At 38.6% G+C, this 13,994-nt stretch overlaps 1 protein-coding gene across 3 annotated transcripts in view; it reads right to left on the bottom strand.

The window, feature by feature from the left end:
- The window catches only part of LOC128073912 (uncharacterized), an 83,758-nt gene extending 70,132 nt beyond the window's left edge, over positions 1–13,626 (bottom strand). The window contains exons 1-10 of one of the 3 annotated variants that reach the window (XM_052669265.1): positions 13,223–13,626; positions 11,814–11,886; positions 11,156–11,266; positions 10,376–10,489; positions 8,657–8,851; positions 7,865–8,024; positions 5,261–5,418; positions 4,141–4,293; positions 3,712–3,813; positions 1,862–2,026 (exon numbers count right to left, since the gene is read on the bottom strand). In XM_052669265.1, the coding sequence (XP_052525225.1) occupies positions 1,862–2,026; positions 3,712–3,813; positions 4,141–4,293; positions 5,261–5,418; positions 7,865–8,024; positions 8,657–8,851; positions 10,376–10,489; positions 11,156–11,266; positions 11,814–11,886; positions 13,223–13,413 (1,422 nt within the window). In that variant the 5' untranslated portion in view covers positions 13,414–13,626. Of the gene's footprint in view, positions 1–1,861; positions 2,027–2,850; positions 3,086–3,711; positions 3,814–4,140; positions 4,294–5,260; positions 5,419–7,864; positions 8,025–8,656; positions 8,852–10,375; positions 10,490–11,155; positions 11,267–11,813; positions 11,887–13,222 lie in introns of those variants that run through there. The other 2 variants (XM_052669355.1, XM_052669443.1) reach the window with 2 other exon arrangements.
- Between the last annotated feature and the right edge of the window lie 368 nt (positions 13,627–13,994).

Raw genomic sequence — 13,994 nt, 5'->3', positions numbered from 1 at the left:
GGCCTGACTGTCACATACATTTGCAAGCTGACACAAGTATGTAGCACTCAAAAATTCCTTCAAGCCAAACAAATCACAAGAAACTGTCAAACACTTATACAAAGTTCTTTTGTGTAATCCTTGCAATGATACATTACCTGTTAGCTGATTTTCCTGTTTTTACCTCTCTTCCAAGTGGGATCATCCTTTCTTATCCTGTTATTGTTGAATCTAAAGAATGTCTAATTGCTTAAATTTTAGAAAAACTAAGATCTTCCATCTCTATTATTTAAAATAATGTGAGGTCAGATAGAATTAAAGTATAGCTTTGTTATTCAACAGTACTGATTGTTCATCTCTCGTAAATATTAGTATAATTATTTGAATAATTATTAAGCAAGTCCACTTAAAATTTTCACACTAAAGTATTACAGAAAATACAGTCTGAAAATGAGATGAGGTGAGATGACCAATGCCACTTTTTTGGGTAACAGCTAAATTTTTATTTTAAAAACACCGAGACTTGAGTAATGTTTCTTTTGTGGAAGATCTAAGTTTAGCACTGCTATGCCATTGTGACAAGACAAGTTTCAAAATTAGGCTTATAATTAACCTAATGCTGCTGAGATCAGTCATGTCTCTTGCAAAAGGCAAGAGATCTCTCCCAGCCCAACTGTAGAATCAATGCACTTCACAGGAGATGTACAATGCAGTGCCTTTTCATTTCTTTCCTGAAGTTTTCATTAAGTAACCAAATATTTCCTGTATCCTGGGTTTAAGCCAGCCTGAAGTAAGAAGAATTGCATGTTTTTACATGTGGGAGCTTTTCCTGACAAAAATATGTGGGTTTGTTTTTAAACAGAGTTGGGATCAGTCTTGGAGCAGATTCATCACCAGGAGAGAGGTACGAAGGGATATCTTTCTGCCTCTGCTGCTTTTCTCCTGCTCTTGTATCACTCACTGCCCTGCCTGAGCCTGGCCCTCAGCAGGATGGAGGGACGTGGGCTGCTGTGACACTGGGGCTGCATCCAGCTCTAGCAACTGAGACCTGTCCTCTTTAAAAAAAAAAAAAAAACAATAAAAATAATGATGCAATAAAAGAACAGCGGGGCAAGGAGATTCATCAGCACTTTCTTGACTTGCCAACAAGGCCCACTGGTACAGGCAGTCTGACAACAGCATAGCAAGCCAAATGAAGCATCTGACTGCAGATACGGGAACATCTGAGATTTAGAAGTTCTGTACGTAATGCTTTTATGTTCCTTAAAGCAGTGGCTGTGAATGATGGCGATAAAGGAGGGCGATAAAGAAATAGGTAATCAAAGTCCATCTTCATCAAAACAATACTTTCAGGTTCAGCAGACTGGCCACAGAGCTTGAGCATGCCACTTAAGCAATGTGACAAATTCCCCAGATACCAGAGAGATAGGTCAGTCCTACTTCTTCACAACTCTGCCAAGCCACTCAGTGGGTTTTTGTTTCCTCTCTCTGAAACTTAAGATCTCTCATAGCTTCTGTTCTTGCAGCAACTGAGGCTTCTTAAGGCCATGCCCACTAATTCCACTTCCCCCTTGAGAAGAGGAACTTGCTTCCATGCAGGTGTGAGAACAGGTCTCTGCAGAAATCAGTGATCTGCTGTCAGATCCACAGGTGTTCAGCTGCTGGATAGCCTCCAGCAACTGCTGCACAGCCACTAGTGAGCTCCAGGGCAGAGGGGTATCCTGTACACGATTCGATGAGAAGGTCCTGTCTAGCAAAAAGAGCAGGAGACTGAATTTTGAAAAAGGGGAACTCTGATGTCAGAGGAGCCCTCTGTCAGGACTGAAAAATGCTTTCTAGACATGTTAATTGACTATTACTCATCATTTCCTCTTCCAAGTACCTGGTGACGCTCAGTGAAGGCGTAGACTTCCTTCCAGATGTCATCATAGTTCTGCTGTTCTGAGGCATAAGAACAAGTGGCAGAACCTGACCACAAAGGATGTGGTTTGAGCACAGTTGCTGCATGATCCTGGAGACCCTCCATCACCTTCTCCACGTCTGAGACCTTGTTACAAACCACATCAAAAACAGAGGAAACATTCACAAGGCAAACAAGTCAGCATACCAGTCAGCACATCAGGAGCAATTCAGAGCACTCAGTGAACATTGACCAGTACTCTGTAAGGTAAAAATACAGATAGACTTCTCTGTCCTAGCATATGGAAAGAAGGCACCATAATAAAGATAATAAAGGATATAGGATCACTTTTTTTCTAACTGAGTTTTATGGAGGGGTTGGACTTCTAAGTAATTCCTCTCTCCTTTGCTGTTACTCCTCATCCTTAAGGAGAAACATATATTTCTTGACCAAACCTAAAAATACAGTATTTTCAGGGCAAGCCACATGGAAAAGGCAAGGACAATGATTTTTCATTGTCTCAGAGAGCTGCAAAGCTCTTATTACTTTCTTTCTGTGGTGATGATGGCTTTTGCTCAAGTTTTCCAGAGAAATTATATGCTGTGCTGTGGCAAGATACGAAAGAATGGTTTCTTTGTGAAATATCTGGCATGGTTAAAGGGTATGAAAACAGGGATCACAAAAGAAAGATTATTGCAGTCCTAAATTAAAAAAAAAAAAAAAAAAAAAAAAAAAAAGCTACAGTAAATACCTAATCTTTTTATTTCTTAAGAGAGTATCGTCAAAAACACTGAAAAACATTCGATTAACTGGCATATTTTAAAGACAATTTCAGTTTTTCTGCAAAAAAATTTACATAAGCTGCAAAATTTACACATATAAAAATAAAAAGCATAGATTGCCCTTAGATGCTTCATGAGAGAACCCTGAAAGTAAATACTGAATAAGAACCAGGAAAAATAAATACATACAGAGCACTATCTGTAGTCATTTGGCTTACTTCCACTGATGTCAGCTTCAGGTGTGGACAAAGCAAGTAGCTAAAGAGGATGCAGGACAGTGATGAGATCTTAAGTAATGGATGTCCAGCACAGAGCAGCTAGGCAGCAGAGAAGACACCATCCCCACATGCAGCCCATGGCACCAACACAGAGGTAGCAAAACCCCACTGAGCCAGATCTGCCTGCTTCTGCCTGTTTCTGGTTGTTTTCACGTTGTTTTGGTTGTGGGTTATTTTTGACACCCATTTCCCATTTCTACTCTGTGCCACCCACAATCCCCATGCAGCCCCTGAAGAAGGCAGCAAGAAGAAACCAAGAAGCATGGTGACATTTCAGGAACAGAACAGTCTCACATGGACTGGAAGTATGGCTTAGGCTGCATTTTGTCCTATGCCCTACTGAATTTTAGACTTGTGCCTCACAAGTGCAGTATCTCACCTTGTCTTTTGACCACGGGCCTGAACCTTGGTCACAAAAAAGAAAGCACGTTCTGAGCAATTTTTTTAACACCTTTGACACATAAATTCCAGGGCTGGTTTTAATCTGGGTGAACTTCAGAGCTTTTGAATATTTATGCAAGTGTTGAAGTTGCCTTTGGAAACCACTGAACTCAGAAAGCAAGAGAGAAAGAAAGAGAGAAAGAAAGTGAGAAAAAAATAGAGAAAGAAAGAAAGAAATCTCTCTATAGCAAGCACCTTAGTAATGGGTCTTCAGTGAATTCATACATATACAAATGACACATAAACCTGAGGCAGTCTTTCTATAGATGTTTCAGTTTCATTGGAAATGAATAAATAAGTTAAAATATCTTGAAATAACAAGTTATATTACCTCTACAAATTTTGAATGAATGTTCAGCATCTTATCCAGTTTTTTCCATTGTTTCATTTTTATCAAAAGCTTTTGCTGCCAGGGATCTACTTTAGGCTTAATCTGTTTGACAGAAAAGTAACCACAAAATGTATGAATATCACTCCATGTTTTTTTTTTTTTCATTTTGAGAAGCAATATTTAGAAAGGAAAGTGCAACACATTCACTTTTACTTTTTTATTTTTAACAGACATGTATAGGAGTTCTTTCTTCATTATACTAATATGCAGAAGTACAGCAGGTACTTAAGAACTGAATTGTTCAAAACAATTTGTTTGTCAAAAGAAACATTATAGAATTTAGTTGTTGAAATATATCCTGATACATCCTGAAGGCTGATTAGGACTTTTTATTATGACAGCTGAAAAAGGAGAGTTACTCATAGTTACCTTTATAAAAGGGATCCAGTTGGCTCTCTTCTTCAAAGCTCTGGTTGGACCTGACATGCCCCAGTTCTGTAATCTAGAAATCTCTGTGTCATAATCTGGAAATGTTCTCATTGTCTGCTGTTTGCAGAAGATGCTCCTAAATTTTTGGACCACCTGTAGCACAAAAGGAGATGATAGTGTAATAAACTTCACAAGCAGGATATTGAATTCTATAAAAAAGTAATACTGCATATTATCAGCTGAAATAAATAACTGAAGCAGGAAAGTGACAAAGGAGACAGTTTGGTCCTGTGTTTTTTCCCTTTCCATCAGACATAATAAAACTCCCTGCAGTTAACTCTGACGCACCTAAGAAGAAGATGAGATTTTCAACAACTCATACTGTCTTTCAGTCAATGCCAAATCTACTGTCATCAGCTCTGCTAGGAATAGCATTGTCCAAAAGAAGGAAGTACTTTGAAAAGCCTGTTCAAAAATTAATAAGCCACTGCTGGCCTACAATGAAGTTATTCTACGTCATTTCAAACGCTGTGTTTGTGGCAGACTTACAGACTCGTTTACGTAACCAAGCCTGTACTACCAGCACTACTACAGGCCACAATTTGTAAGACAAGGCAAGTATTTAAAAACAACGTTATTTACATCTACACATCTCTTTTGGGCACTGAACAAAAGACGAAGGTTTAGACATTTTGCCTTGTGGTTGGTGAAATGGATCAAAAACAGAATTTTCCTGCTGTTAATCACTGAACTGAGGAGCTACTCACTGCATGCCTGTGTCATGATGTGCATCAGCTGACCTCTAGTGGAAGTATTGCAGTGCTGGGATGCACAACACAGGGGCAGAAAAAAAAGCATGCAAAAGGTGCAAGTTTGAGCTGGGAGAGCAAAGGTACAGACTCCAGCAATAACACAAAGTATAAACTCTGCAAAACTGTTGGTGTTTGCTACAGCCTAATAAGAGTAATCCAGGCCTCTCTGCTGCTTTCTGTAAAGATCCAAAGTTCCCACAAGCTTTTTTTCCATAACACAAAACATTGACTTATCATAAATAGAACATTCTTCCATACTTTTAAAGATATTTCTTACTTTTTGTTTTTAAATATCAAAAAGCAGTTACCAAATAAAAGAGCTTCATCTCATCAGCTGGGTCCTTGAAATCTTTAAGGTTGTAGTCAATATCAAAGTGAGCCAGCAGAATTTGGAGCTGGGCTTTCAGCTCCTTGGTTTCAGTGCTGTGACAGGGCAGAATGAATCCAGTGTCCTTGTGGCAAGATTCTGCAATAATTATAATCAGCTGGAGAATGTCAACGTTTCAAGCAATATGACTGAAAGCAGTACTATCAGTGCCTCTTGCTTTGCATCCACACAAAGATGTAATTTCATTTTTTCATCCAGAAGCAGAAATAAGCAGGAGAGAGAATGAAAAACAATCTACACTTGTATGGATTTTTGTTTTACTTTCAGGAAAGGGCCTTCCACAACACCCTTAAATTCTACCAGCTGTTGCAGCTCAGGACACCTCCACAGTCTTTGGAAGAAAGCATGCCTTGAAAGGATGCCAAGTAACAGATCCTGCTGCTTGAACAAGAAGTAATAGCTCAGGGGTATACAACATTCTTCTCTCTCACACACACCTCCCAGGTCACGCCATAAGAACTTCAAGCACATTACTATTTAAGGGTTATCACTCCTCCAGTACCTGATACTGGCATGATGCTGCTATCACAAACTTCTGAAACAAGAGTGTACTAGGGATGGTTGAGGAGCTTAGGGTATGTGTTGAAGAGTCTGTCTGCGACATAGCAACCATTTTTAGAAAAACTGAAATATTTTCTTCTACTTAACCTTGTTCAAGCCTTGGAGAATATCAGTATTCCTTCATTCTTGAACAGCCAAAACTACTGTGTTCCTGTAGGCTTTGTCATCTTTTCATAAAGAGCTTTATTCAATGCTTTGAAAATAATGTTTGACACAGTTTTGTTTTTTGTTTGTTTGATTGATTGTTGTTCTTTTAAATGCAGAAACCATTTGCCCTGTGCCACCATCTTTCTCCACAGAAAAATGACCACTGTTCAAACTCCTTGGTTTCCATCTCACACCAAGCCAAAACAAACAGTAGCATTTTATCTGCTACGTTTTTTCCAAATATCTTTGAAAGTCCAAAGAAGTGCCAGTTCATTCTCCTTTACCCTATACTGATGATACTGCTTATACACACAAAGATACTAATAGGAAAGCTACTGCTTGCTAAAGTTCATCAAAACTCTTGGGGTTTAGTGGAACTACAGGTAATCTAATTTATTATCTCATTGTTTCAGCAATAAAGGGCCATCTGCTCTTTTGTTCCATCTTAGCTTCACTTCATCTTTGCTTTTCATGTCTTCTTTAATCATTCTGATGTTTCATCTACGAAGCTCAGATCCAGATAGAAGATGAATGGAGCTTATGATGGTAATATGATACTGTACCTCAAATATTAGATAAGTAGATACTGAAGATCAAAATGAGCTAAGTCACTTCTGAGTTGCTGTTTAAATAACAATAACTGTCTGTTCCTCTGCAAAACTAATGGTGCAGAAGAACTGTATACACTGGAGATCTGCCCTCTCCTTGTCCCTCCCCCTCATAGCCCACTCATGAAAGAAACATTACTTGCCTCTGCCTGTGCCTTAACCCTGATACCACTGCACTCCTGAGGCAGAGCAGAACCACACCTGGCACCACTTTTGGGCTGAGGAGTGAAAGAGGGCAGCACCAGCAAGACCAGTTAGACCTTAGTATGACAACTAACTAAGCACTGAAGGTCCCTTATCCTTCCCAGGTAAATGTACATTTTCCTTATTGTTATGCTCCATCACATCCCCTACAACGTTGCTCTCCCTCAGGTGCCACTTCTAGGCCCTTGCAGACCTACAGGCCCACATTCTGCAGTAGAAGTTTACAGTGGACAGAAGGAAGGGGGGCAAGTCACAGCCCCTCTTTGTTCCTCCACTCTGCTCTTTGTGAGTTCAAGGAGGCAAACGGTGTGCCTCATCCCCAGAAGAGAAGCCAGGGCTGCATTTTCCCAGAGCCCATTCCATGAGATCCTGCAGTGCGACATCATTCCCACTCTGTAAAAGCACAGAATTAACCACTGGAGTCAAATACTCTGCAACAGGAATGCTGCCTTAAGTGCTGTTCACATGGATAACTCCATACAAGCAGTATCACTCCCTCCCTTCCTCCAAAAGGAAAGGGAACTTGAAACTGACCACAAGGAGATTTTTCTGGAGATACTTCATTATGTGTCTTGAAACAACATTTCCCTTCTTGTTTTAGTTTCTCCAGAACCCAGCCACCCACTGAAATATTTTGAATAATATTTTTGCAGATAGTTTAAAGGGTGAGTTTCAGGGCTTGGCATAATCAGGACAACATCCTGAATTCTCCACTGAGCTGATCCCACAAGTATTCTTCTAAACTGCCTGTTTCTGCAGCCCAGTGCACAGCAAGGCCAGAGGAGTGACTGCCACAAATTCAAGGCTGCACCCCTTGGAATTTGGACACCAGGTTTCCAGGATTCTTGCTGACTGTAAAAGCCACACTCCAAATTTTTCAAGCATACAACCCAAACACAGCATTCAATGTTTCCCAGATTTGCACTGTTGACCGGTCTTGAAGAATATACATAAACAAATGCATTATCCATAGGATTTCTAAAGGAAAGCTGATCATTTCTCACCATTTCTTAAAAATTTTGAACAGCAAAACACATCAGTATTAAAAACATCTGAATGTCTGTCAAAGGCACTCCTTAATTTGTCCCATTTGTCTTGGATCATATCAGGACATTTCTCATCAACCACACTCAGTTTGTGAGAAACAGGCAAATGCTGGAGAACCTGGAGTTAAAAACATGTTTGTTGTTATTCTTAGTCAGCTACAAGCCACGCAATTATTCAGCTGCAAAATAAATAATAAAATTAAACACAAGAAAGAAAAAGAAAATCATAATTACCTATTGTATACAAATTTAGAAGATCATTCACTGTCGATGACTTGTAGCACTCATGTAATAAAATATTAAAGCAACTATATAAAATAAGGATGTGTTCATATTTGTCTTCAAAGGGTGATTCTTAAACAAATAATCCTCAAATCTACAGACTATTCATCAAGATGACTCAACCCTTTCATAACATTCTGCTCTATCAAAACATCACAACAGTAACAAGTATGGAAAAAAAAAAATCAAGTTTTCTTCTCATTCTGGATCTCCTTAAATCCACACAGCCCAGCACTGTCTACTCTGCAGCCAGGGAACTCGTTATTTCACTTACAACGATTACAAAGCTAAATTTACATATTTCCTTTCCAGAAAAATCAATGTGCTAAAAGAATTGAAAGTCAAATGTATGCAGTCTGGCTTAGTACCATCAAACCCTTAGATTTTGCACAGACTTTTATCTTCCTCAGTTTACTAATGTTTGAATGTTGTATAATTACATTTTACTGCTCAAAATGCTCATCTTACCTGCAGAAAACGGTGAATGCCCTTCACAGAGTGTAGGTGGCACACTAACCATTGGGTGTAAATCAGCAGATCTTCCTTTGTCACTACATTCATTGCATTTTTCTTTCCTGTCAGGAAGTTCTCTCTTGCCACTGAAAGCCTTGCAGCCCTCTGAACTGCATCATTGTATTCATCCATGATGTGACTAACTTGCTTCTGTTTAGGTATACAGAAGAGATGCTATCATCTTTGCACACATGCATCTTTTTCTCTTATTAGCTAGAAGGTCATTGTATTCCTTAAGAAATCTCAATTTGAAAGTAGCCTCTAAGGTTTATTTGCATCAGCATAATTCTATATAATTCATAAATGCTGAAAAATTATATTTCCAAAGGACTAAAGTGAATTTCAGTTTAAATAGTGAATATTTCTGAGTGTCTAATACTGACCATGATCAGACAGTATGAGAGTATAACAAGACATCAGTGTGAATGCAGACAGATTAATAACAGTGAAGAACATGTAGTGATCTTCTCATGTCCTATCCACTAAAATAAGTCAGACTTCAAGAAGGACCAGAGAAGGCACTACCTGAAGACTTTTCAAATACAAATGCCTAGTTTCCTCAACTTGCTCCTTTAAAAGACTGAGCAAAAGTGCAATTTTTTAGAAGCACGTATTGCTGACCTTGTAAGAAAACTTCCCATTAGGGAACCACACATCTAAATGCTCATCTATGCTGATTAGAGTCAATCTGGAACTGGCCAGGAACTGGAAATGCACTTTGACCATCTTCTACACAACATTTTGCCTTTTACTGAACTATCGATAATGGCATGAGTTACCATGGTAGTGTTAATAGCACAGGGCCTAGTAATCAACACACACAGCCATTTGCCACTTCCCTGCTTACATCAGAGAATCTTTTCTCTCTCTCCCGGCCTCAGCTCACACATTTCCCAAACAGCACGTGGCAGTTCTGTTTCTTGGCATTAAGTTCATGTGGGAAAGTGGTGAATCTCTTTATTGTCTTCGTTACCAAGCTCTACCACCACGATCCCCTGCAATTATGACCTCTAGAAAGCTCAAACTACCTAAAGAGTGAAAGTTTTACTGAAAATGCTGACACAACCATGCCCAATAGAAAATACAGTCGCTGACAATACAGACAAATGGATGATTTAATAGAACGTTCAATCAGCAAGTGTGAATTACAGCACTGAAGAATAGTGGCAAGACAGTTATGTAAAATATTCTGCTTGACATTTATTCATGTCTGAAGAGAGAAAAACATATTCAGCTGTAAGAGAACTCAGTTTATTTGCAGAAAAAACTGCTTATTCTGGGATATCAATGATACTGAACTTAAAAAAAAAAAGACTGCTTTTACAACAAATAAGAACAAAAAAAGTAGAGATAAAAAGTTAAAACCTTCTATCTTCCTTTTGTTCACATTTGTTCAATAAACCATAGCACCTTAAGTTAAACAGAATTAAATGCCTAATATATATATAATTGTATTATGTACTGTCAGGTGGAAGGAGGGATGGGAGTAATATTCCAGATAAGTGTTGCAGTGCTTGAAACCATATTAATCTGTGCTACAGATACTGCTGTAACAGATAATAAAATCTAAAGACTTCCAAGTTTTATACATCATCCTTAATGTTAGTAGTTCTTCCTTTGGATGAAAAGAAAGCCATTGTTAACTCCTGTTAGATGTTGGATTTGGGATCCTACCTGATAGAGAGGATAGAGCTGCTCAATAACACTGCTGTGTGTGCAAAATCTTTTCCATCTGAGCATGTGCAAATATTTACTCTGGACTAGCTGAGTGATTCTGTCTGTAAAAAACTTGAATTAAAAAAAAAAAAAAAACATACCACATATTAGTAAAAACAAACAAACAAACAAACAAACAAACAAAACCAAAACCCAGCTGTTTAGCATCACAGGAAGCTTAAGCAGTTTATAGATCATCATTGGCATCAGCGAGTAACACCAAAAGAATAAGTAATTAGTCACCAAAAGCAGTGATTTATATTTATTATTCACAATATAAATATTGTATACATTTATACTATGAAGTAGAAGTTGTTCTAGTGAGAAGAAAAAAAAAGGAAAAAAAAAGAAGAAAAAAGTGTTATGGGAATGAAGAAAGCACTTAAGGAAGATGGCAGAATTCCATCCATTGGATGTAGCAATTTGAGCACTCTTTCTCTATTTTAAAAAAGGGAATAAAAATAATCCACAACACTGTTGTAATAGAATAGAGCAAAAGCATCAGGGGAATACATGAACATTGCTCCTACCCATCTGATTTGACTGAGATTCCCATTCTTCAAAGAAGCAAAGAGCAGCATTTTTCACATCATAGAAGGAAGTGTTTTATACAGCAAATACAACGCTTTCGTGCCTGTTTTCAGGCAGGAGTTGCATACCATTCCTACTTTAACATCACAGTGCAGCCTGCAGGGTTGGGGGAAGCCTCCCCGAGCTATGCAGCGAGCACGAACCCACCTGGTGCAGCAGCAGCGGCAAGGTTGTTGCTGTGTACTCCCTTGTCCAGCAGCTCTCTAACTCCCTCTGCATGACATCAGCCTGAATAACAAGGGGCTTCGCTTCCGCCACCTGCAAACAGCGGGTGGTGAACAGATCTCCTTTTCAGGCCATTGAAAATAAATAGTGTTAAATAAAGAGAAGTCTTTTATTAGGCTTTATCGCATAAACAAATGCTACAGGCTCAGACTGTTCTTCAGTTCACAAAACATATCCATTTCTGCAATTTGAATTACTACTACTTTGAGTTACTACTTGGTAAAGGCCTGTAACGACAGGAACACTCTTTAGGAGGGTCTGTTGTAATAAGATAAGGGGAAATTGTTTCAAACTAAAAGAAGGGAGATTTAGGTTGGATGTAAGAAAGAAGTTTTTTTATAGTAAGGGTGGTGAGGCACTGGAACAGGTTGCCCAGAGAGGTAGCAGATGCCCCATCTTTGGCTACATTCAGTGCTAGGCTGGACGAGGCTCTGAGCACCCTGATCTAACTGTGGGTGTCCCTGTTCATTGCAGAGGAGTTGAACGATATGGCCTTCAAAGGTCCCTTCCAACTCAAACTGTTCTATGATTCTAAGAGCAAAGAGATTTTTTAAAGCTGATTTAGGCTTTAGCTACCTACCTGTAAGACTCTCTTCAGTATTCTCTCTCTTTCTTTTCTGAAATAAGTTGCATCTTTTGGAACTGGAACAGAACTGCAAGGAAAAAATGGTTCAGCAAGATGTTACATGCAAACTGGTGGAAAGTAAATATTGGTCAGGCACAACACAACTCAACAGTAAGAAAGTTTAATGGCATAAAAACTTACATTCAAGCAGTATGATTGGATTCATTAGAAGATTTTTTAATTTTTATTTATTTATTTTTAAGTCAAAGCCTTTTAATAATCCATCTGGATGCTTGTCAGTTCTCTGGGTACATATGACAGCCCACAGCTATGTAGCAGAGTTCCCTGACAATCATCCTTCATCATTTAGCCAGCTTCCTTCCTAAGATGCCTGCATGACAAGGAACTGTGAAAAATTCTGGAAGAAAACTGTTCTAATTCTCACGTGTGTACACACTTATAGCAAGTACACACTGCAAATTTTTTGTTAAATGAACAAAAATGAATGCATGTAAATTAAAAACACAGATGAAAACTGGATCAGTAAAAACATCTTCTGAATCTTGGCCAAAAAAAATACTCGGCAGGTGCAAATGGAAAAGTTTAGAACCACAACAATGTTGGGCTGTGGAGGATTTTGTGATCACCAAGCCCTCCCACTGCTCTAAGGCAGGAAAGCATATTTATTGCTTACAGGTGTTCATCTGTCTTGCTCTTAAAGGCTTCTAATCATGATGGAGCAACCTCCTCACCTAGACATCAGTGTTTAATTAATACTCTCTTGGGAATGTTTGAATTTTAGCCCATGATTTCTGTTCTATTCGTAAGAGGAAACAGGAATTTTTTCCCCTCATCTTTACAGGAATTCTCCCATGTGTCTGAAGATTTATAATCCAGACAAAACTCAGTGGAGACACGAGTCCAGCTGCTTTCCTTTTTGTCTTAAGTGTCTTAGTCAAACTTTCTTGACCTCTGTTTTCCTCCAAATATTCTCTAGGTGGTCTACAGCTTTCCTGAAGCCAAACGTGGATGCATTGTCATATCTAATATCTCATTATGGCTGAGGAGAGCAAGAGCAGCTGTCTTACTTGCAACCATTCTGTTTAGACGTCCCAGCATAATATTTAAAGCTACTTCCTCTTCACCATAAGGAGGAAATACTTGACGTGCTAAGGAGATTGAACGTTTTGTTTGCAATACATGACATGAAATGGGATTTAGTTTATGTTTTCAAATTCTCTTCCATTTCAGCTGCAACACTGGGGCAGACTGACAATGAAAAAGCTGCTATTCCTGGCTCCCACGAGGGCCTTCAGGCTTCTAAAATGAATATTTAGACACATGACATTCATTTGCAATGAGGAGAGGACAATGCATTGCTACAATCTCACTCTCTCCCTCATTCCCCAGGAAACTATTGGTACCTGTATGCCCTGTTTGGTGTTCCCTGAAGTACCCCATTGTCTTCTATTTGTGCCTTCAGCTCTGCCAGCTGTGCTGCTAGTTCTCTTTCCAGCTGCTGGACCTTCTCAGTAGAAGAGATGTGGTATACTTCATCCATCTTGCTCCTTCTCAAGAATAAATCACCTGTGAACTCTGGACCAGAACTGTTCATGTAAATAGCATAAATTCCCAGTCCTATAGATATCTATATATAGGTATATATAAACAACACATAGAATATTCATTAAAGAGCTAATTATTCAGCATTTCCTTTAATGAGAGGAATTTTCTTTAATAGCTGGAACAGAACAGTGTGAAAGTGATTTTTCCCATTTTGATTGCTAGCCTGAGGAAAACAGGAGGGAAACATAATGGGCCAAAATTTTTCAAGAACGTTTCAAAATCCCTTACAAGAAAATAATTGAAACTTTTTGCTTTAATTTTTTTCAGGAACAAAATATACTGACACTCAAGATCTGTTCTCCCAGTTTCTCTCACTCAAAACTACTATTTGAGATCAACCAAAATTTAAAGAACTTGAAAGAAATGCCACTTTTTTGACAACTGTACTGTCTATAAATAATCCACTTTTACCATTCAGTTGTGATGCAAAATCACTTGATTTGTGAGAATTTCTGAAGTATTTGTGCTCCCTTCACATCTGGAATTACAGTCATTCTGCTCACTTGTCAAGTGCATCATCAATTAAAAAAAAAAAAAAGTTGTCTTTTTAAAGGAAGAAACAAATCTTTG

This window comes from Tympanuchus pallidicinctus, unplaced genomic scaffold, assembly GCF_026119805.1.
Source record: "Tympanuchus pallidicinctus isolate F22 unplaced genomic scaffold, pur_lepc_1.0 scaffold1, whole genome shotgun sequence".
In the NCBI taxonomy this organism is placed as follows: Eukaryota; Metazoa; Chordata; class Aves; order Galliformes; family Phasianidae; genus Tympanuchus; species Tympanuchus pallidicinctus.
Note: the sequence above shows the minus strand (reverse complement) of the source record. Positions and strands in the feature narration are given on the sequence as shown.